This window comes from Melozone crissalis, unplaced genomic scaffold (assembly GCF_028551555.1).
Source record: "Melozone crissalis strain CALT ecotype California unplaced genomic scaffold, PUWL_Pcris_2 ptg000018l_1, whole genome shotgun sequence".
Lineage (NCBI taxonomy): Eukaryota > Metazoa > Chordata > Aves > Passeriformes > Passerellidae > Melozone > Melozone crissalis.
The window spans coordinates 11483300-11504782 of NW_026535796.1; the positions used below are offsets into that span (position 1 = coordinate 11483300).

Here is a 21483-nt window from a genome sequence, read left to right on the forward strand (position 1 = left end):
GTAAGGAGCAGCTTTTGGACAGGACACAGTTCTAGTCCTCCCTCAAACTTGGGAATAGACACTGCAGTACAGGAGATCTGGCTTTCCTTTCGGTCACAGTCTGAAGTTTCAACCAACCATCTTTGCTTTCCCCTTCTGCCCTCTTCCATAACTGACCTGTGCTTCCCTCCTGGCAGCCTTCACTTACAAACAGTCAACTGTGCCACACATCGGGCCGCCTGTGACCACGCACAAGACCAGAGCCACCACCTCCATCAGCAGCACCTCCAGGACCTCTTTCTCCACAGGAGCCAGCCCACCAAGCAGCACAGAAGCCCCTCTGGAAACAGCCTCTCCACATCCCAGCTCTCCACCTGCCCCCAGCAGCCCGCTCAGCACCCGGCTGCCATCCACTGCCACCACTTCCACATCCTCCTCCACAGCAGCTCCCAGCACCAGCCCCAGGCCCACACCTACAACCCTGAGGCCCAGGGCTTCTTCCCCAACAACCAGTGCTGCAAAGGAGTCTCCTGTCACAGAGTCCTCTGCTCCCACCACAGCCAAAACCAGCACGCTGCCATCACCTACTTCTTCTCCCTCCTCAACTATGTCCTCAACATGGCTCAGCTCCTCACAGCCCGGTAAGGCTCCTTCCTAGCCATCCTTTTCCTTCTTGCTCTTTCCAGCTCTCATTTTTTTCTGTCACTCAATTAATCCTCCCTACCTCCATTGTTTCTTTCAAAAACCACATTCCCGTTCTGCATTTGTGTGGCTGCTTGCCCCTCTCTTGCTTTGCAATTGACGAGTTTGGTTTCCCATTGTATTTCTTGGCTTGTGCACTGGCTCTCCTTGGGACAGAGCTCATTATTGTTCCCAGCAGGTTTTCTGGTACTGCGTTTCAGATGTGAGTCCCAGCTGGTGTTGATGGCACACAAGTGCTTTGGTGATTGATCCAGAGTGCCAGCTCCACCCCTGGGCCTCCTCTGTTTGTCTTTGTACCAGCCAGGGAGTGGGCATGGGGTGGTCAGGAGTCCATCTGGGACACAGCCTGCATAGCTGGCCCAAACCAGAGTCCAAGGAGACACTGCATGCCACAGAATATCATGTTGAGCTGTCCAGTGGGAGAGTAGGGCAGTTACTGCCAGGTAGTCATTGCTTGGAGACTGGATATTGGCAAGTGGGGCAATGTGGTGAGTGACTGCCTTTGCATTTCCACAGGTGGATCCTCATTTGGTTTTTAATTTCTTCATTTCTGAAATGTGTCTCTCTCTGGATATGTGCATGTGTTGCTGCTTTGGCTTTTCTGATTCTTTCCTCATGTCTGAGCAAGGGGAGAGAAACGTCCAGGTGGGCATTCTCAATTTTACCTGTGCCTTCCTCCTGGCAGCCTTCACTCTTGAACAGTCAACTGTGCCACACATTGGGCCACCTGTGACCACGCACCAGACCACAGCCACCACCTCCATCAGCAGCACCTTCAGGACCTCTGTCTCCACAGAAGTGCCTCTGGAAACCTCTCCAAATCCCAGCTCTCTGCCTGCCTCCAGCAGCCCGCTCAGCACCCGGCTGCCATCCACTGCCATGTCTCCATTCTCTTCTGCTTTGGCCTCAACCGCCAGTACAACATCCGTGCCTACATCCCTGACTACTTCCACATTTAGGTCTGCTCAGAGCACTACACATCCTTACTTCCATAACATCACATTGACTCCACATGGCAAAACATCTTCATTCGCTGTCCCTGCCAGTATCTCTGCCCAGTCTAGGCCAGCGTTGATCCCAACTGTTTTGTCTACAACTATTACCTTTGCTCCCCATGTTATCACGACGGCTTCTACAGAGTCAGTTGAACAGAGTTCCCTGCGAACAACAACACTGACCACTGCCCGCACAACATCATCTCCTCCTCTCACCTCTGGACTTTCAACATCCCTGTCCTCTGTTGTGCCATCAACAGTGCCACGCGGTAATGTATCTCCGTCTCATTTCCTCTATCATGGATTTGCTTTGAATGCCTTTTTTTTGATGAGCATATGAATTTTCTTTATGTATCCTTTGGCTATGATCATGTTTGTATCCATTGGCTCATCTTTTTTGTCCTTTCTGCAGTTACTTTTCTAGAGCTATTGTCTGACGTCTTAGATTTCATACAGGTTCCCTGCTATTCAACATTTTAAACATTAAGAAGTGTGAGTTAGAGTCTAACAGGATGTACTTCAGGAGAGCCACAGAACCTTCACTCTGTCCTCTTAAAAAGCAGTATAAGAAACTTCTTATTGGAACAGGCTATCCCCTCATTACCCTGCAGCCTTCCCGTTAGCTCTCACATGCTTTGCACGCTTGGGCACATAGATACAGCATCTTAGTCTACTGCCCAGTTAGTAGTTATCTTATTTTCCAATTTAAAAAATCCCAAAGTCATACTACAGCATTAACTGAGCCTCCCCTGCAATATTCTATAACCTTTCTCTCAGCAGAGGACCTGACTGTGTTCAAAAGATTATTGTGCAGGATCAGGTGTGAGCAGTGTATGAATTGCCTTCACAGTTTTCAACATCTTTGTCTCCTTAATATATACTTCAAACACTATCTTTGAACTCCTTGGAAAACTTGTGTTTTCAGTCAGCTTTCTGCTTCATAAAGTGCTTAGTGTGGTGCTTCAAGGCAGGGGAAAATACAACACTGACACATAGATTGTTACCTAACACGTAGCATTACACATTCTCCCTAGCAAGGCAAGTTGTGAACTTCTGGCTACCTAAAAATATATCCTTAAAATGAGTAAATTAAGCAATTTTCAAATAAGTAAACTCTGTGAACCAGAAATAATTCTACCAGAATGAGTCAACTGGTCGTTCTCTTTGCATCTTTGTGTTCTCAGCATAGGATTAGTTTTTCCATGCTGGACTGAATGTGTACTATATTCTTAGCTGGATTTTTTTGCTTATTCGTAATTCCAACAGCTTCTGTTTTCTTAAAAATTTATTCTTTTCATTTGTTGTCCTCTAGGGTAAGCCTCTCCTGCAACTTTAGTGCCCAGTTTAAAATCTTCTCTTGCTGTGTAACTCACTTATGACTTGTTAATTATCTCATGCAATAAGAATGGTTTTCCAGGAAACCAAATATGGAGGCTTTGGGCATCTAAAAAAGGTCACTCAAGAAGACCAAGATGAATTATAGCAGAAATTTTTTCTTTTTACATTTGACAGAGCATTGTAGAGAAGCTGAATATGAAGAAGAAATAACTTACAAAGGCTGTTCCACAAATGTCACTTTGAGCCGTTGTGAAGGATCATGTTCCTCTTCAACAAAGTAAGGATAACTGAAGCTGTACAGTACTAAAGTTGTTTTCCTTATTTGGCCATCTCTAAGTAGGGAGATTCATGAACAACTGTGCCTTTATAATTCAGGGAGGAAAATGTGGTTAGCATCCACCCAGCAATGTACAATGTTGCTGTATAAACTGGTTAATAGCAACAATAAGGTCATTAATTACACAGGGATTTACATCTAATCAAGGAAGGTCATCTCACTTCCCTAAGTTTTTGTTGTTTTGCTTTTAAAAAAAAGACAGACATCAATACTCCAGGTTTGGAGGGCTATTTTGTTGTTTTTGATGGTTGGGGGTTTTGTTTTGTTTGTTTTTTAAAGACTGAAAAAGTGGTTTAGACTATAAATACCTATTTCAAATAGCTAAGATAGTAAAATAAGAAATTTCATCTAAGGTAACTAATGCCACTTCAGTTGTCTCATAACATGCTCCTAGTAGTGTAATTCAGGTATATTTTATAATTACAGGGGCACTATCTGAGCCTGTGCAGTTCTGCTGCCCATTAGAATTTGACAGGAAACCAAGGCTTCAATACAAGTAAACAGTGCAGCAGTATTAGAGTTCAGTTACTGAGGGGGGGAGGGGGAAGTTACATTCCCAACAACCCAAGCCAGTACAATGTTCAAGATTGGAAAACAATGAAGGGTTCTGCTTTTGCAGAACTAATTTAGGAACTAGTTTAAATTAATCCTTATGCTATAAATTGTGCTCTTCAAAGCACATTCAAGCATCCCCCAGCATTTTGAAAACTGAGCGACTGACCTTGTATGCCGAGTTCACAAAAGGGCTGTGAAACCTGAAGGAAGACTTTTAGAGTTAAGGTTTGTCTCAATTGCTAAGAAAGTTGTGTTAAAACTCAGTTTTAACTGAAACCAAGAAAACTTTTCTCCGCTTCAAAAGAGGGTTTTCAAAAAATAATTTTTTCCCTTAACTCTCTTTTCCCCATACCTGAGTTCTGGCCTGTTATCAATACACTTTCCCACTGACAAAGAGATAGGCAGAACCAAGGCCAGCAGGAGGCTGAACATGGTCAGTAATCTACAGCCTGAGAACTGCAGTACTATAAGGACAGACTCAAATCCTTACCTGCCTATTCAAGCTCTCATTTCACCTACCTGTGCTGTGAATTCAGCAATTATGTGCAAGTCTTCTACCTTATTAGCTCACCTCAAACCCAGAACTGGCATCATACAGCCACCACCTCAGATTCCAGCACTAACTGTGCAGTGGGAAAAAGGGGTTTTCCTTGCTCTGTGAACTGCAAAAGGAACACACATAATTCAGCATCTGCAAAAGAGACCTTCTGTAAACTCTTAAGTAGTCCAGTGCACAGCTTTAACAAATTTAATCCCTAGGTACTTTACAAATATTCAGAAGGCCAAAAAGAGACCAGGGGAATCAAATTCTATTCGTTTTCCAGTGAGGCCTGAGGCCTAACAGATGATGAGATCATAGAATCACAGACTAGCCTGAGCTGGAAAGGACCCACAAGGATCATCAAGTTCATCCTGTTCTAAAATGGAAGGCAGCAGCTGAGTACACCAGAGTTTCTGCCTCATGAGAACTTAAAATGGAATCATTTCCCACATTATTTGTAGTCCTGCAGGTGACAGAAGCATTCAACTGAGGGCTGTGCTCTTTCCTCTAAACATCTCACCATAGGAAAGAAAGAAGTTCATTGAAAGAAGTTCACTTGAAAGGCTGTGAGCCTAAAATGCTGTAAACAAATGCCAACTGATTATCCCTCCCCTTCCACACAGGCTGGATGTTGAGAAGATGATGGTCATCACAACATGTGGCTGCTGTAGGCCACTTGAACTTCTTAAGAAGCAATTCCAACTGCCATGCCAAGACCCAGATAACCCTGGAAGAAGGCTCACCACAGAAATAATTGCATTTAGTGGCTGTGTGTGCGACTTTGACAGTTGTACACACTAGCCAGACCTGATGGCTGCAGATACCATTTTTTGTAATTAAACCCTGATCACAAGTTAATCCTTCCACAGCTCATTGCTGGGTTCTCTTGTACCGATTACACAGGACAGCCTTGCTGTCACACTGCCTGAGCAGCTGCCTGGACTACCAATGGAGTCACCAGATAAAGTATTCCTGATCAGGAGCAGGGTGGGGTGCAAAGGAGGAAATAAAGAACAGGCACAGAAATAAAGAACAGGTTGAGGGTGGGGAGCAGGAGGGAAGACAAGAAACTGTTTGGCCTTGCTCAGGGTGATTTATTCAACCAGAGGCTAAAACCTGGCCCATGCACTGGGCAGTATCAGAAATTTAATGTTCAAATAAAGTAGAAGGAATTGAATTTGCTAACTTCTTTCTCCTTATTTGACCAAATATTTAAACTGAAAAATAGTCTATTAGGTTCACTACAGTCAACTTGACCTGTGGAAGAGCACACTACTTGAGTGGGAGAAGGAAAGTGACCTGTTCCCTGCCTTTGAAAGTGGACACAGCATATGTGTCATCATCCACAGATGACAGGGCTGGAAAGCAAGGTGCTGCACGACCCAAAGGTGAATGGTGAGGTTTCCACAAGCACCCTTAGTATGGTGGGACATTTCTAGAAAGGTAACTAACATACACATGGAGCAGCTTTGGGATGAAGCTGAAGGCATTCCTCGCCAAGAAATCAAAGCCCACACGCATCTAACAGAATACAAGTGGTTCACTCACAAGCAATTTCTACTTGCTGGGACTCCAGACGAACTTTACTTTGTTGCAAGTCATTTAAGAAAAAGCTGTATGATTGCAGAAAAGCTCAGAGTGCCCTTTTTTCCCTTTCAGCAAATATAAGAAAAGAACCTGAAGCATACATTCAAAGCTTATGAGGTTATTTAGCAGTTCAGATTACTCTTCTTCTACAGTGCCATCAACCCTGCATCCAATACAGGTGTGTGCTGCTTAGCCTGAACCCCACTATTAGAGCAGTTTACTGCAGCAAGCACTGCTCAAGTACTTACTGCTGTTAAACACTCTAGGGAGAAAGATTTTACACCTGAGGCTTTTTAAAAATAGAGTATTTATAATTTGTAACCAAACGAGAGCAAAATCAAACTCACTTACTGGGGGAGCAGAAATCCATAGACCAGGTAGGACTCCAGTGAACAAACCCACCAGTGTTTCTCAGTTTCTCAGAGAAGAATCACAGCAATTGTGCTCCACAACAACCATTCCACGAGAATATTTTTTACGCCTTCATGCCCCCAGACAAAAAAAGGACAGTTTCATCACTGGTCTAATCATTTATTTAATCTTAATATGTTCTTCTGATGAATATAGTCTAATATATAGTCTTCTATATGAAAATTCTCCACTTAATTTGACAGAACTTTGTTTTATACAAATAAGACAATCACCATAAATGTTACATACTGGAGTGTAGGTCAAGAATGAACATATGCTACCTGTTTTGCTATTCAGTTATTTTCACATGTCAATGCCTGAAAATACTGCACTTAAAAACAATAACACTGTTTACTGCAGAAATTACTTTGTCTGCTTGACAGGATACATCACTGGTAAGTTAACCATCATTCACAAAAAAAATAAAATCAAGTATTTGTCTTTAATTTGTTCACTTTTCTGCTCATGGCTTCATTGAGCTGACACTGAATACAAAGAGTGAACAGTCATAAGCTTAACACAGTCACCACTGAAAAGACACTTTCCCTTACCCCCCCTCCTTCCCACACTTTAATGCACATTTTAGCACAGCTTGAACCAAAGCAAAGTGAAATAAAGTAGTGCAGTGTCTCAAGGTGTCCTTTAATGAGGGCACAGAACATTTTTCAGGGGGACAGATATACAACAGGATTTGGAAAATACAAAAGAGAACCTCCTCTTCTGTCTTTGCTAAGACTCCCTTTAGTTCAGCACATCAGATTTTAACAGAGTAGCCAAGAGCATGGTTAACATAACAGGACTAATAATGAGACACAGAACATCGTGAAGCCAAAATAAAAGGTATTCCATCAGTATTTGCCAACTGCCCAGCCTGACCGCAGGAACCACTCACCAAGATTTTCAATGACAATATTTATGATTTAAGAGTCTTAAGCAAGAAGAATGTGAAAGGCCTTAAAGGGGCCAGTTGTTCCAGAGAACTTTTGCAGAAAGACCAGGCCTTTAGCCTAGTTTTCAGCCATAATACCCAGTTACCAGCAATTTCTGGAAAAACAAAACACATCCCCCAAAATCCACACATCACAGCCAAACCTTTATTCCTCATTTTTCTCTTTTACTCAAGTACGATCAGGAGCCTTCAGCCAAACCAAGTAAAAATCTCCCAGTTACATCATTTAAGCTCAAAGCACTGAAGACAAAAAGCAAGGCACACTCAATCATGGAGAATCCTGTCCCCTGCTGAGCATGGGCAGCATGACAGCAGCCCCATTTAAATGTATTTTCAGTGTCATCACCATGACTCAACACCTCCTTTTCCTGGGCACGTTTGCCTATATGTGTTCTGACACAGCAGTCCCAGGCTTCCTTTCAGTGACCATGAGGAAATCTTGACCTGAGGTTCCCTTCTCCTGTCAGCAGGAGCTGATTTTGTTCACCATGATCTGTAGCTCTTGCTGACACCAACCCAGGGTTTCTAAGTGGGCCACCTCACCTGCTTTGGTTTAGCAGCTTCTGTTGCACCTCAAGGCTTGAGGAGCGTGAGCCAAAGTTCCTGTCCACTGACTTCTGCAGAGAGGCTGCAAAGAGTTTGATGTGAAACAAGGTACAAAGACTTCGGCTGTAAAAACCTCTAGAAAAGCTGAACACTTCTGGGTTTTCTACTTTCAGTTTCAACAGAAGTTTTCTATACCATGTTGGACATTTTTACCACTGACAGAAAGGAAACTGCTTAGGTATCAGTTATTCAGCTCTTGAGTCTGAACATTAATGAACACTGGGGAAAAGATATTGATTAAAATTACATTTTCACCTAAGAGTGCACGCCTTACAGCCCTTCAAGGGCCCATTTCTTCCCACTTCTTTTATACAACACTAGTTTCTGCAGTTAATTGTATCACATCATTAGGACTATTACTTGTCAAGTCTGATGGCAAACAGAAAAAACATAGAACAGAATATTTAACTTCACTGAGAAACAACGAACAAGTATATAATCATTCACCCCCTACCAGAGAAGCTCACCTCATGAACGGAGATAAGCAGGAGGATTAAGAATAGCTTTTGTGTTCAATCCAAAGATCAGAAAACATTAGGATGTAAAATATTACAAGATTAACACCTTTAAGACTCTGGTCCTGTGGCATTTTTCAAATTCAAAGACTGGCGACTCAACATAAATGTTCACTTTAATCAGATTCAAACACATCTTCAAATCTGCCCTTCCATCCAGTAGACAACTTGTGGCAATGTTCAACTTTACAAAGTTTTGACTCTACATTAGCATGGGAATTAACCTTCCTGAGCAGCAGTACACTGTTTTCTTTCAGCTCAGAGCAGAGGAAGTATCTCTTAAAGGTACTGAAGCAGAAGGTTTTTGAGCTATTTTCAGCTGAAATCCTTGATTGCCACAACGAAAACCATTTCCCTTCAACAAGTTTAAAAGCCTGACCTCTGCAAAAAAAAGGAGCAAAAGACAGCCCTCCCACCCTTTATGTAACACACTAAAAGCCATTTTTAATGGAAAAGTCACTTCCCTGTACTGTACATTTTATAGTCTTAATTTCAAACAAGGGTCGAGTCCTATTAAGGCAGGGAGCTGGTATTGGTTAACATTGCAGTACTCAGACAGTGATGTACAAGACATTTATTTGCAGTATGATGACAGTGATATAAGTGGAAAAACCAAAACTGACATGGTTAATATTAAAACTGTTCTGACAGCAATTCACATAATCTCTGAGATACAGCTTCTTTACTTGTTCGTAGTGTGAGCCTATACATCTGAAAAAGAACATAAAATACTATTTAAACAGTTTGGCATTAAAGGAATGCAGAGTCAACAGTGAAAACTAACAGTTACCTCTTACTTGCTCTGTAAGCTTTGTTAGGAAAAAGATCTCAAAACACTCAGAGGCAGCAAGCCACTGAGCATCACAGCTTTTTCCAACCACTGGCTGAACCAACCCTATCTTCAAACCCTTGTTGAGAATTACTGTTACTCAAGTATTTTTGGGTTTTAACAGAAAGGTGTTGTCCAGAATATCTGTTAAAGAGGAGCAAATGCTGTGGAAAAGTCTAAAGACTCTGTACAAACACTACTTCAGGGAACAGAAGACACAACCGCCCAAAACCTATTTTTAATCCTCAGTTAATTTTGGTAACACCTCTGTCAAAAAAGCTTTAGTAAAAATACTCCTAACATTGTACTCACTTGCTTATGCTTTCATCTTTTAGCCTATTACTCTTTTAACCATTTAAAGTAGCAAAGGGAAGCATACTTAATGTGGTCCAAAGTGCACAAGACAGTCTGGAATATTGTAACCATCTCTTCCAAGAGGAAAAGAGAATTGCTCTGAAGAAGCAGCTTACCCAGCTGGGCCAGGATCAGCTGCTACAATTTAATTTCTTGTTGGAGTCTGCAGTCATAAGCAGCTAATGCAATAGTGATTTTTAAATACCTTAAAGGAGTTTCAGATACACAGAAGTATTTAATTCAAATGAGAACTTTTATCTAAGCTGGAGACAGTTACACAGATACCTGTGCCTGGAGGTTGGGTTCAAGGCGCAGCAAGCATCCAATCTGAGTGGTTTTTGTGTGTATGATACCAGCACCAACAAAGTTAGCAGGATTGGGATCTACCTCCTCAAGCAGGGCTGATCCAAATCCAATTATCTGTGAAAGAAACCAAGAAGATTTAGATGTGGGGAGAGGAAGACACAAATACCAAGTATACTCAAATCGTCACCATCAAATAGCAAAACAAGGAGGAAATTAATTTTTAAGTCTTCAAGACTACTTCATTACTACAAATTTTTGAAGGCTGACTGTGATAAATGAGCTATTCTGTAAATAAGGCTCTTTTAGAAAGCAACTGAGAAGCAAGTTAAGATTTAGCATCAGTCTTCCCCAGTTTTGATACAGCCACTCCTGTACACAGTCACTGTTCCTGTTCCACATTCCTGTTACAGTCACTTCTGTTTTGCCTAACAGAGCCAAAAAGTCACTTCCTTTTCCAACCAGTACCTCAAGTATAAATTAAGGCTTGAATTATCTTCCAGTTCAGTTTTAAGCAGTGAATTGGTGCTTTCTTAAACAGCTTCAAGTCTCCAGCTGCTACTGAAGACTGCATCCAATTCAACCCACAGCTAGAAGCTGTCCATTCAACTCAGCACTGCCATGACCTATCACATAGCATGGACTTACTTTCACTGGATGATCCAACTGCCATATAAACAAAAATGCATAAAGTTAGCTTATACCATGTGCTAATTTGGGCTGGAATAGAGTTAATTTTCTTCCTAGCAGATGGTGTGGGGCTGTGTTTTAGATTTCTGCTCAAAAGAGTTGATAACACAGGGATGTTTCAGTTATCACTGAGCGGGGGTTACACAGAGCCAAGGTCTTTTCTGCTCCTCAGCCCACGAGTGAGGAAGCTGGGATGCACAAGGAGCTGGGACAAGACACAGCCAGGACAGCTGAACAATGGGATATCCCATACTGTAAGATGTCCTGGCACAGCATATAAGGCTGAGAAAAGAAAGGAGGATGTTCAGGGTGGTGTTGTTTTGCCTTCCCAAGTAACTGTTAAACCCGATGGAGACCTGCTGCCTTGGGGATGGCCAAACACCTCCCTGCCAATGGGAAGCATTGAATTAATTCTTTGCTTTGCCTGTGTGCATGGCTTTTCTTTTACCTACTGAACTCTCTTTACCTCAACCTATACATTTTCTCACTTTTACCCTTCTTCTCTGTACCGTTCCACTGGGGAAGAGTCAGCAAATGACTGTGTGGTGTTTAGGTGCCAGCTGGGGTTTAAACATGACCTGCCATTGCCCTGTACATTATGAATTAAAAATATCACCACCACCCACCTTTGCTTTCGTGATCTCTGCATCCATCGGGTGCTTTGCTTTAAAGATATTCTGTACTTCCTGTTTGGGACTGCAAGACAAGGTAAGACAAATACATTATGAACAGCATTTCCAATAGCAATTAATTCTACTGAGAGAGCTCATGGCTTACAGGATTGAGTATGGGATAAGGTACTGCACGAGCTACATTCACAATGTATCTTTCTCCTCCCTTGCCCACCACAAGAGGTCCAAGTATAGAGTCTTACTTGCTCAGCTGCTTCCAACGCTGAAAAAAGTCTTGAGAAGACATCTCTGTTGGCTGGAAAAATTTATTCAGAGTGATGGGTAATTTTACTGAAAGATTTTGAAATGTTCCACCGTACCTGCAGATGGAAGAGAAAAACCACAGTGCTTGTGGCAGCCTCAGCAGAAATCAACCAAGCAACTGAGGAACTGTTTATGATCAAAATCCATCAACTGCACATGACAGTTCTAATATACAGTTTCAATCCACTGTTAAATAAATTTATTTTCTCTCCTAAGATGGCAATAGAATTGCTTATAAGGTTCTCTCAGTTTTAGCATAGGTTTATCCTTCTAGATAGCACCCTAAGGGGCAAAAATACATCCTTGGGAAAACATACCAATAAAAACCAGTTTAGACTAGAAAAACAGCATGCAGCCCAGAACTCAGGATTTTATAAAGCTGAGCTGATGTTGAGTGGACAGAACAAGAGTCTATTTCTGGTTGCATACACTTCCAGGCCAAGTTATTTGCAGAAATGTTCTTGGTTTCCAGAAGGGAGAAGTTACTGCGTATATTCCTGTCAAGATTTCTTAAGCAAACAGGAAGACTGCTGTTTTATATAGATAGCAGAGACAGAAGTCATGGAGACATTTTATCAGTAGCTGCTTCTTGACTGTTTGGTTTGGCTGGGGTTTTAAACCACATTGTTCCAAGTGGATTCTCCCTAGCACCTTAAAGCTTAATTAGATCAAATTTTCAAGTTGTCTACCTAAGAGAGCTTTTTGTGTCCATAATTTGCATTTCAATCACAGGGCCATGCCAAATTTAACATCTTTCATCCAATTAATTCACTAACATTTGAATCCTTTGGTTTACCTGAACTGAATGTTCAGGATTGGAGCTTCCATGAAGTCTGACACACATTCAATGTTCACAACCTGCTGAACCTGTGCACCTCCATCCACTGTGGGGTCAACAGGTTTTGTCTGAAGATTCAGGCGTAGAAAAGTTGTTAAGGAAACAGATCAGTGAACTGATAATATAAAAAATGCAAATCTTCCAAGAAACTCTATGAGAAATTAACATCATGTTTCCACTCATTCTCTGTGTGCTACTGAACATTTAAAGCTCGGTTTTTTGTACAGGAAAAGAGTTTGTGGGGTTTTTCATATTGACACATATACAAGCAATAACTCTGCAAATTCTCAGTTAATTGGATATTCTTAAAGAAAGATGCCCTTAAAAAGGTGTGAAGGCAAAGAGACTTCACAATAAAAGCCACAGGACTATTTTGAACATGACAGAGATGCCTTGAGTCAAACAAGCCTGATTACTTAATCTCCCACAAATCCTAAATTTGCAACACCAAGCATTAGGGACCAGCCATGAATTAAGTACCATCATCTTGCTAATGCATCTCCATGTCAAGTTTTAGCTTATCTGCTAATGCAGTACTCAAAGGACATATTTCTGCTTCTGCTACTTCATGTCAGTGGTGAAAGCTACAGTTCCAGTACCTTCTTATTCAGCTTAATTTCTTGTTATATCAAAAGTAAAATTTGTGTTTATAACCAGGACATTAGAGAAAGAATCTTTCATCCCTGCTCAAGACTTGATCTTCCTATGAGAACTTCAGAGAGCTATCAGCAAGTTTCTCATTTCTTCATGTTCAAGGACACCGTGCCTTGATCCAACAGATTTATTATATTGTGCAGCAATAAAACACAAAAATCTAATAAGAACAGACAACTCCTACTACATTTAAGGATATTTGACTGAAGGTCATCTGAGCAGATTACTGTTGGAGTAAAATTCAAGAACTGTGTTGATGTCTTATTACCATAGAATATGAACATACGACCTGGAAAGAAAAGAACGAGACATCAGAATTTTTAGGTCATGTAATCACATTGAACTACTCATGCTTCAGTGCCCTAACACATTGTCTTTCTACCTTTCTTTAAAACCACTTTTAAGAACAAAATACAGTTTAAATGGTTTATCTCACCAAGACACTCACAGTTCAAAATGCAGCAATTTAACCAACCGATTAGATCTCTCCTACAGTAGCTGTCACACAGGCAGTCAAATCATCAGTGAAGTCTTTCAATTGCTGGAGAATTTTGTTAAGATGCTACTATGCCACCAAGAGTTTTACAGAAAGGGAGAACCAAGAAATTCTATGGCTAGCCTGTGTTCAAATTCCATCTCCTTCCTAGATGGTTCCAGTATCCTGTGCATTCAATCTCATCTGAAATATATTGTGTTTCATATCATAACAATAAGCCATACTGCAAGATATAAATTTTGAGAAGAATTTATAAACCTGGCTGCACCAGCCATACAAACAGGCAGCATGAGCTGTAATGCTGGAGCTTAACACCCCTTATTTCATATCAGCTACTAAAACAAAAAAATTCAAGGAAGTAAGAGCCCACACAAAAGCCAGGGATGCACAACAGTGGGAGCTGTAAAACAGCTTAGGCCTATAATGCTATTTTCCTCTTCTGTAGCTGAAAATATCATTCTGGAATATCATGCTGGCATTGTTACTGGTAATGCAGACAGCCAACCACAGCACTACAGATCTTACCCAGGTTCTGTCGAAATTCAGATTTCAAGCCAATTTGTAGCAACTGATTTTCAAATAAGACTCCATTATTTTTACACACAAACCTAGGGGAAGAGAGGGAAAACCTGTTTTAAATTGAACCACATTAAACAATATTTAGAACCACAAAATTCAGGGTTTACACAGAGGATGAAGATTGCGGTTAACCTAGAATGCATCAATCTGTGAGAGAGGCCTTTGCAGAAAACTGCAGTTAGAAAAGACAATTTTACATCCAGAACCACCACTTGTAGGACACTAAAAGAACTGACATTTTTATTTGATAGGCTGTCTGAGAAACTATGAAGGAAACCACAATATGCTATATGCACACACACTGTCTAATAAAGGACCAGGCAACAGGATTTTTCTTTTTAGTCTTGAGAACTTCTGAAACTCATTAGGTTCGTGCAGAATTGATAAGTTTGAAGTTTTGACTGTTTAAACCTGAAAGAAAAAACCCTCCTTGATTTATCATTTCTGTATCACCTAAGCCAACTAGAGATGTACATTTTCCATTTTGAGAGAGGAAGGCCATTCTCCAGTGATCTCAGTCCTTTCTATCACCCTTCACTTAAAAGTAGAAGAGGTGGTCAGCAAACATCTGCCTTTTGCATCCAAGGCACTTAAAACACACTCCCAAATATTAGTACTTTTGACTAGTACTCTGTTTTTCATTTATTTCCAAATATTTGCAAAAACTTAGCATACAACTGGCATTGCCTCATTTTAGAGCAGTGTGTGATAGCACTGACTTGTAAAGAAGACTCTAACCTGTGTATTCATGAGCCTGTCACAAAATCCACAGCATCCACAGGGGTGTTCTAGTCACAAGTCTGACAGTACATGTTTCTCTAGTCTTGCTGGTATTAAGTTAATGAACAATATAGTTTTTCTTTATAACTATATTCTGGAAATTGCCCAGCCTTGCAAGGTTTTAGTATTGCTTACTTGTGAAAAAGCTCATCAGCATCATGCACAGTATCAGCTGGTTCCTCAGAAACTACCTCAGATGAAGCCAGGTCAGGGCTAGTTCAGGCAGCACAAAGGAAGAAAGGCAGTAGCGACAGAGACAGCAGGAGTTAGTAAAGACAGCTTAGAGCTTAGTTACTTCTTTTACCTCCTTCCTCAAAAATGGCACTGCTGAGCTTAATGCACGAGAAATTGATTAGCTGCCCTAGCTCAGTACCCTAGAAAGGTTTTAGGCATTAGGCAATGTTTTCCCCCACTTCTCTCCCCCATCCCACCCCGACTGTTAGAAAACAGCAATCCTTCACGAAGACAGCTGAAGGTGTTCAGTAAATGTAAACCTCTTACAGAACCAAGTCCTTTCAGGTGTTTAACTGTGACAGCAAAAGTGTTTAAGTTCAAAATCAAAAAGGTAAGCTGCACATTGACTACTACAAAGATGCGCTTAAAAGCAGAGGCCTCATCAACCTTAGATACCCTTCTAATTACAGGTGCACAATCAGTACCTAAAAACACACAAGTATTAAGCATAGGCAAGAGTACACAGGCACACAGAGAATGACTTACCCAAGCAACAGATTAGAAACAAAAGTGACAACAGCACTAAGAAAAGGCAGGAAACTGTAAAAAGCAACTTCTCAGTATCATTAGAGAAGCATTTAATAATCTACAGACAGACCAAGGAGTTGGGCATTGCTACACTTTCTTCTGCAAAGACAGAAAACTCTTTTTATGTAACATTTGCTTATGAAACTACTAGCATTGGTTCCTCTTTGTACCCTCTCAAAAAAAAAAGGCATGAACAAGCTTGTGTAGCTTCATAAAGCCCTGGTTTTGTGTTGTATGATCAAGTATCACTTCTGACCTTCCAGGAGAAACACAGGATCAAGTATTAATCACTGCAAACCTGCAACAATGCATTGCCTGATATAAAATTTTGATGAAAGTGCCAATGATCCAGGCAGATCAGTTTCCCTAATTATGTCTTTTATATTAAGATGCATTGAAAATTTGTTGTGCCAACATTCAAAATTTGGTCCTTGACAACAGTAACACATTCTTATCCAGTAAGACAACTGACTTTAAAGACATTCTGTGATTTTATGCCATTCATTCCCAAAAATTTAGCTAAATAACATTTGAGAGTAGCCACAGGGACTTTTAATAATAATGGGGTTAATAACACATTGTACCTACACTACACTTACTAATGTATTTGTAGTATCAAATCCCCTTTAAAAAAAAGAAAACCACTTGTTCTTTATGCCCCTTTTCACACCCCTTTGTCAGACAGTAGAACAACTGAAGTGTAGCATTAAAATATGGGAAGCAGTATCCTGGATACAATCCATCTCACTGTTTCAGTAGCAGCTTGCCGTAAGTGGAGAGACAAGAATACTTTATGAAGAGAAAATAAGAATAAATGTATTCATATCAGGACAGATAACCCCCACTTCAAGATGTATGGAGATGCACAAGCAGCTTAATTTAACAAAGAAGTAAAACCAGCATGAAACCCAGACACTACTGTGTGGCAAATATCATCAGGTTGAGTAGTACAGACTCAGTTTTTCCATTAGAAGAGATATTCAATAAAGACAGCACATCCAGCAGAGTGTCCAAGAACACCTCTCTTGCTGCAAAACTACCACCCAGGAATGCACTCAGTATGCTGGAAGAAAACCAAGTTATGTGTGCTTTTCCTTCAATCCTGTTTCAACAGACAAATTCTCCTTCAAATTCCTTTCAGGGTGACTTAATTACCTCGCAAAGTTGTCATCAGAACCAGGAGCAAGAGGTGCAACTGCAGAAGCTGAATCTGAAAATACATCCACGAGCAGGCTACCACTAGAGGAAGGTGGGGGAGCTGAATTGGTGACAGGGGCAGCACCCAGACCCAGCAGATCCGCCGATGGAGAAGGAGTAGACTAAGGAAGACAAGACACTCCGGTGTTACACTGCAACAAAACTACAACACAGCTGTCTCGTTTGCATAGACAACTACACTATGGCACAGTGCCTCTCCCCACCCCAAATCAAGGTTTGAATGGATGGAATAAGGTTCACAAATGCAGCAGCTGCCATGCTGAATTTCAGCTTAAGGTCATTTACACGTGTGGTTTTCTTTTTTTCCTTTGAAGAGAGTTAGTCCATCTAAGTGTTAAATAAAAGCAAAACCAAAATTCATCTAAAATCTGGTTCTGCAGAAGAAAAATGACAAAGATGAGAATTTTTCACCCCTTCTCTTTTCCCATTAGTTTCAAGGGAAAGTAAGTACTGTAGGGAATAAAATTCCCATGTTGCTTTTCTTTCCTGAAGAATCCATCAAGAAAGCAAGTGGCTTTTACACAAAGCTAAATCACAGGTCATCACAGCATCTTTAAAAGTGACTATCAGTTCAATCCTGGGTTTCTGAAGCCTAGCAAATCTTAGAAGGAATGCAAACCCAACCAGCAAAAATAGCAGAGCCTGTAGCCAGTTCAAGCTGCAAACACTAGAGGAAGAGACAAGATTTAAATGTTTAAAATGTTTTTTCCTCAAATAGAACAAATCAAGCAGCCAGGACACAGAATCATGCAACAGAGGCTGCATATATCTGCCCAAGTCACATGCAAGTACAAAGCACAGACTGTTAATCAAAATGGCCATGTATTAGACATTAGCAGCTTCTACTATGCCAGATAATCTGAGGATGAGTCATGAGATGTATTTGGATGAATCTGAAATCTTGTTTTTGTAAGCCAACTCCAAGTTATCAATTACTCCATACAGTATAACAAAAGACTGGCAAAAGACTTTAAGTAGTCAATCACCAGGACCAACTTAAAGTTTGGACCTCAAATTTCTTAACATTTTTGCAATCCAAACAAGATAAAGCCACTGGTGAAGGTAACACTGTGCAGTTTGTTACATGGCTGAGACCCATTAATTGAAGCTCATAAAGCACAATGCAGTATTAACTGCCAGTCACTTCAATCTGGCATTCAAACAAAATTTTGCAACTTTTCTGCTGGAAAGAGATTTCTGTCCAGTCAAAAGTGTTGCACTTGGAGTAGCTACTCTTATGCACTGCAGTGACTAAGAAGTAAATTATTATGCTATAACAAATAGGCAGGGAGCATGCTACAGTATTTCCTTCTCTAGGTAATCTTCTACGGCATCTTAAATCTAATTACAAGTTTTTCTCAGCATTAAAACCAGAAAGGTTACATTATGGGAGAAATTGATCCTACCAGCTTTAACTGACAATAAAATGAGAAGTTTCAGCTCAGAAGGAAAAATCATGTGGACTTGTCAAGCATAACAGAACTCAAATAGTACTGTCAAATAAAAAGTAACAACTTTATATTGATATAAGGACATCCCAGTGAAGGTAAGTGTGGTCCACTTCTATTAAAAACAATAGCCCAAAACAAGATGCAAAACAACATGTTAGACAAAGCAGAAAAAACAGCTGATACTCTGAAATTCAAGTTAACTCCTTTTAAATATGTTAATTTTATAAACCCACCCTCAGTGCAATTTCATCAACAAGGAAATTCACATCTCGAAAAGTAACAGCAACATTTTTCAAATAACAATATAAAAGGGAGTTTTTTAGGCTGCAGACAGTTCGTCCCCACTTACAGAAGATTTCCAAAGGAAAACTGCATCCAACCATGCAGCGAGGGGAAAGCAGCTGTACGTCCCCTGCTTTACAGCAAACACCCACAGCCTTAAGTTTCAGATGGGAGGTTTTAAATCCCCAAAAAGCCACTTTATGAAACCAGTCTTTTCTCACTTGCACACCATCTAAATTAGTGAAATAATAGCTTTTAAACTCACAACAACACTGGCATTGACAGAGGCAGGTTCAGCACTTCCATTCATATCAGAGCTCCTCTCCTTTTTGATCTCTTCCAGGTCAGTAACTGTGCCTGGGCCTTTCTTCTTCTTCAGTTTAGCCAAAATGGAAGATTCCCTCTCTGGAAAGGGAGGCATTTCTTCCAACACTGTAGCCTTACCATAGAATAAAAAAGTATTAGTTAAACTTCAGAGAAAAAACCAAACAAGCTTCTGAGTCTTTGAAGAGACACACCCTTATAGACTGCATAAAGCAAAAGCAGAGTAGTTACTCGCACGGAAAATTATTATGCAGTTTACTGTAGTGAGGGATTGATCGTTTTTTGAAAGAAAAAATGCTTTAAAACTTTCTGAAGTCCTTCCAAAGCACTTGGTTAAGAAAACAGGAGCGTATCACTTCTCTGAAACAGTGATATTAAATTTAAAAAAAGAAAATTTAAATAATTAGATCATAGTAGACTTAAGGGTCCTTAAATCAAGTAGACCTAGACTTAAACCACAGAGAATACTCAAGTTTCTACCCAGACCTAAGCACCTATTAGATGTCAAAACCAAATGTGCCATGCCCTGCTCAGACCTGAGAGCACCAGGTTAAATCACTGAACTTCAAGAGACAAAAATTACACTTTTCCTGCTCACCATCAAGTTCTCAAAAAAAAGCCCCAGCCTTTTGATTAGGAGCCTCTATTGTGCCAGCTTTCCCTGGCTTCTCTGCTCCAGATTAACATGTCTTAATGGTCATATGTTCCACTACAGCAGTAATTACTTGGAATTTAGCTCTAAATTAAAGATGACTACAACAGAATTAAGAAGACTAAAAGAACCAGCATCCATATTGTAATCCTGAGATTTCTGAGCAATCAGGTAAGGTTTAGTTGAGTTTAACTTGCTGATAGAGTACTGCATAATAAAGCAAACAAACCTCTATACCTACCAATATATCAGTACTAGCAATAGTACTGAGCCTCAAATACTCAACAGCTCTCTGCTGCAGCTCAACATCAGCATTCTTTAGCTGACTGTCACTGCGCAGCACATCTTGAATTGTAGTTTTGATTTCTGGAAACAGGTTCACAAACTTGATGTAGGTAGACAGAAGCAGAGCTCGGGTAGGAACACTACACAGATGAAACTTGGAATGTAGCAAGTTGAACTGGATGAGGGGACTTAAAAGAAGGAAAAAAATTTGTTCAATTTTTGTAGATATGATAATCCTTATTATTACATTATTAACAAGAGCTGAATGATTTTTAAACTAGTCTTCAGGAATGCTAGGAATTAAATTCTTTACAAAAAGCATTACTACTTCAATTCAGTATTTTAGAAGGTGTTTTACCTTGATCTTGGATCACCTGCTATCAGATTTCCAAATTCTCCCAAGATGTAGCCACCCACTTTTACAAGATTCTCATGGCATGCTGGAGCTTGAAGGGCCTGTAACACATTAGAAATCATTGATATGCAATGTACAAAAAGAACCATCTTTTCTGTCACTTCCATTCCCAGGTTTCTCATCTACTTTCCTGCAAGAGCAGACTGTGGATCTAGGCACTACAGAGTACTTATGAGAAAAACATCACGGGTGGTATGATTTCACAGAAGACATTCTAATGTGAGTATTACTTGATTTAGAGTATTCTTAGGCTCATCTAGCAGTACTGTGGACTTTTGATAACAGATAGAACTCCTTAAGTTTCCTCTGTTATGTCATGTGCTGCTTCCTTAATTCTTAGCTCATTTTGAAAGGGAATTGAAAACAGTTACTCTCACCTCAAACACAGTCTTTGCTGCATATCCTTGCACATCATCCCTGTTGATGACAATCTGAATAACTCGGTACCACACTTCTTCACTGACATAGTCACCAGCAATGCGAATCAGATTCAGGATTGTATCCACATACCAGGTGTAATCCACTGCATACTTCTCAGCTAAAATTGCAACCTTCAGAACCTGAGCACACAAAACAGAACACAGAAAGTTGACTAGCTCTTGCTACGAGCTGTATACACCTGGTGATGCCCCACAATGACCCAGGAGCCTCAAGTTTCAGATGCATGAGCTTGTTCACTTGTTCCCAGAGCCAAGGTGAAAGGTGAACATTGAAATGCTGTGCCAGAATACAGCAGTTGCCAGGCACCTTTTGCTTTCCCTATAATGCATTCAAATATGTCATATCTTTGTGACTTTCCAATTGTGTACCTAAGTGATCAAGAGCAATTTACAGAACATTTTTTTGTTTGCTATAAAAACACCATCTAAACTACCACTGAGAAAGGATCAAATAGGCAATTGGAAACCTCTCAAAAAAAGGCAAAAGCAAACTCAAGATAGCAGAGGCAAATAGAGTCACCAAAGCACAGTTGACTTTTTCAGGTGATACTCAGATTTCTGCATCCTGAAGCAACAATCAGCTCCAGGGGAGACTCCAAAACTTTTATTATCAGTTGCATTTACTACTCTTAAAAGAACAGATCAGTATAAGGGAACAGAATGAAATTCTCACTATCTGCC

The 21483-nt window shown here is 40.4% G+C and overlaps 2 protein-coding genes across 5 annotated transcripts in view; one reads left to right on the top strand and one right to left on the bottom strand.

Annotated features, from left to right (window-relative positions):
* Positions 1–6456, top strand: part of MUC6 (mucin 6, oligomeric mucus/gel-forming) — a 46830-nt gene extending 40374 nt beyond the window's left edge. The window contains exons 40-43 of the mRNA XM_054276473.1: positions 177–444; positions 1599–1945; positions 3189–3291; positions 5071–6456. Of these exons, the coding sequence (XP_054132448.1) occupies positions 177–444; positions 1599–1945; positions 3189–3291; positions 5071–5248 (896 nt within the window). The 3' untranslated portion in view covers positions 5249–6456. The remainder of the gene's footprint in view (positions 1–176; positions 445–1598; positions 1946–3188; positions 3292–5070) is intronic.
* An 88-nt stretch (positions 6457–6544) lies between these two features.
* The window catches only part of AP2A2 (adaptor related protein complex 2 subunit alpha 2), a 44797-nt gene continuing 29858 nt past the window's right edge, over positions 6545–21483 (bottom strand). For 2 of the 4 annotated variants that reach the window (XM_054276475.1, XM_054276474.1), the window contains exons 11-23: positions 20740–20922; positions 20306–20403; positions 19904–20135; positions 18952–19125; positions 16891–17054; positions 15109–15186; positions 14140–14222; positions 13318–13407; positions 12423–12546; positions 11566–11682; positions 11318–11387; positions 9984–10118; positions 6545–9226 (exon numbers count right to left, since the gene is read on the bottom strand). In XM_054276475.1, coding sequence (XP_054132450.1) covers positions 9149–9226; positions 9984–10118; positions 11318–11387; positions 11566–11682; positions 12423–12546; positions 13318–13407; positions 14140–14222; positions 15109–15186; positions 16891–17054; positions 18952–19125; positions 19904–20135; positions 20306–20403; positions 20740–20922 — 1626 coding nt within the window. In that variant the 3' untranslated portion in view covers positions 6545–9148. The remainder of the gene's footprint in view (positions 9227–9983; positions 10119–11317; positions 11388–11565; positions 11683–12422; positions 12547–13317; positions 13408–14139; positions 14223–15108; positions 15187–16890; positions 17055–18951; positions 19126–19903; positions 20136–20305; positions 20404–20739; positions 20923–21483) is intronic. The other 2 variants (XM_054276477.1, XM_054276476.1) reach the window with 1 other exon arrangement.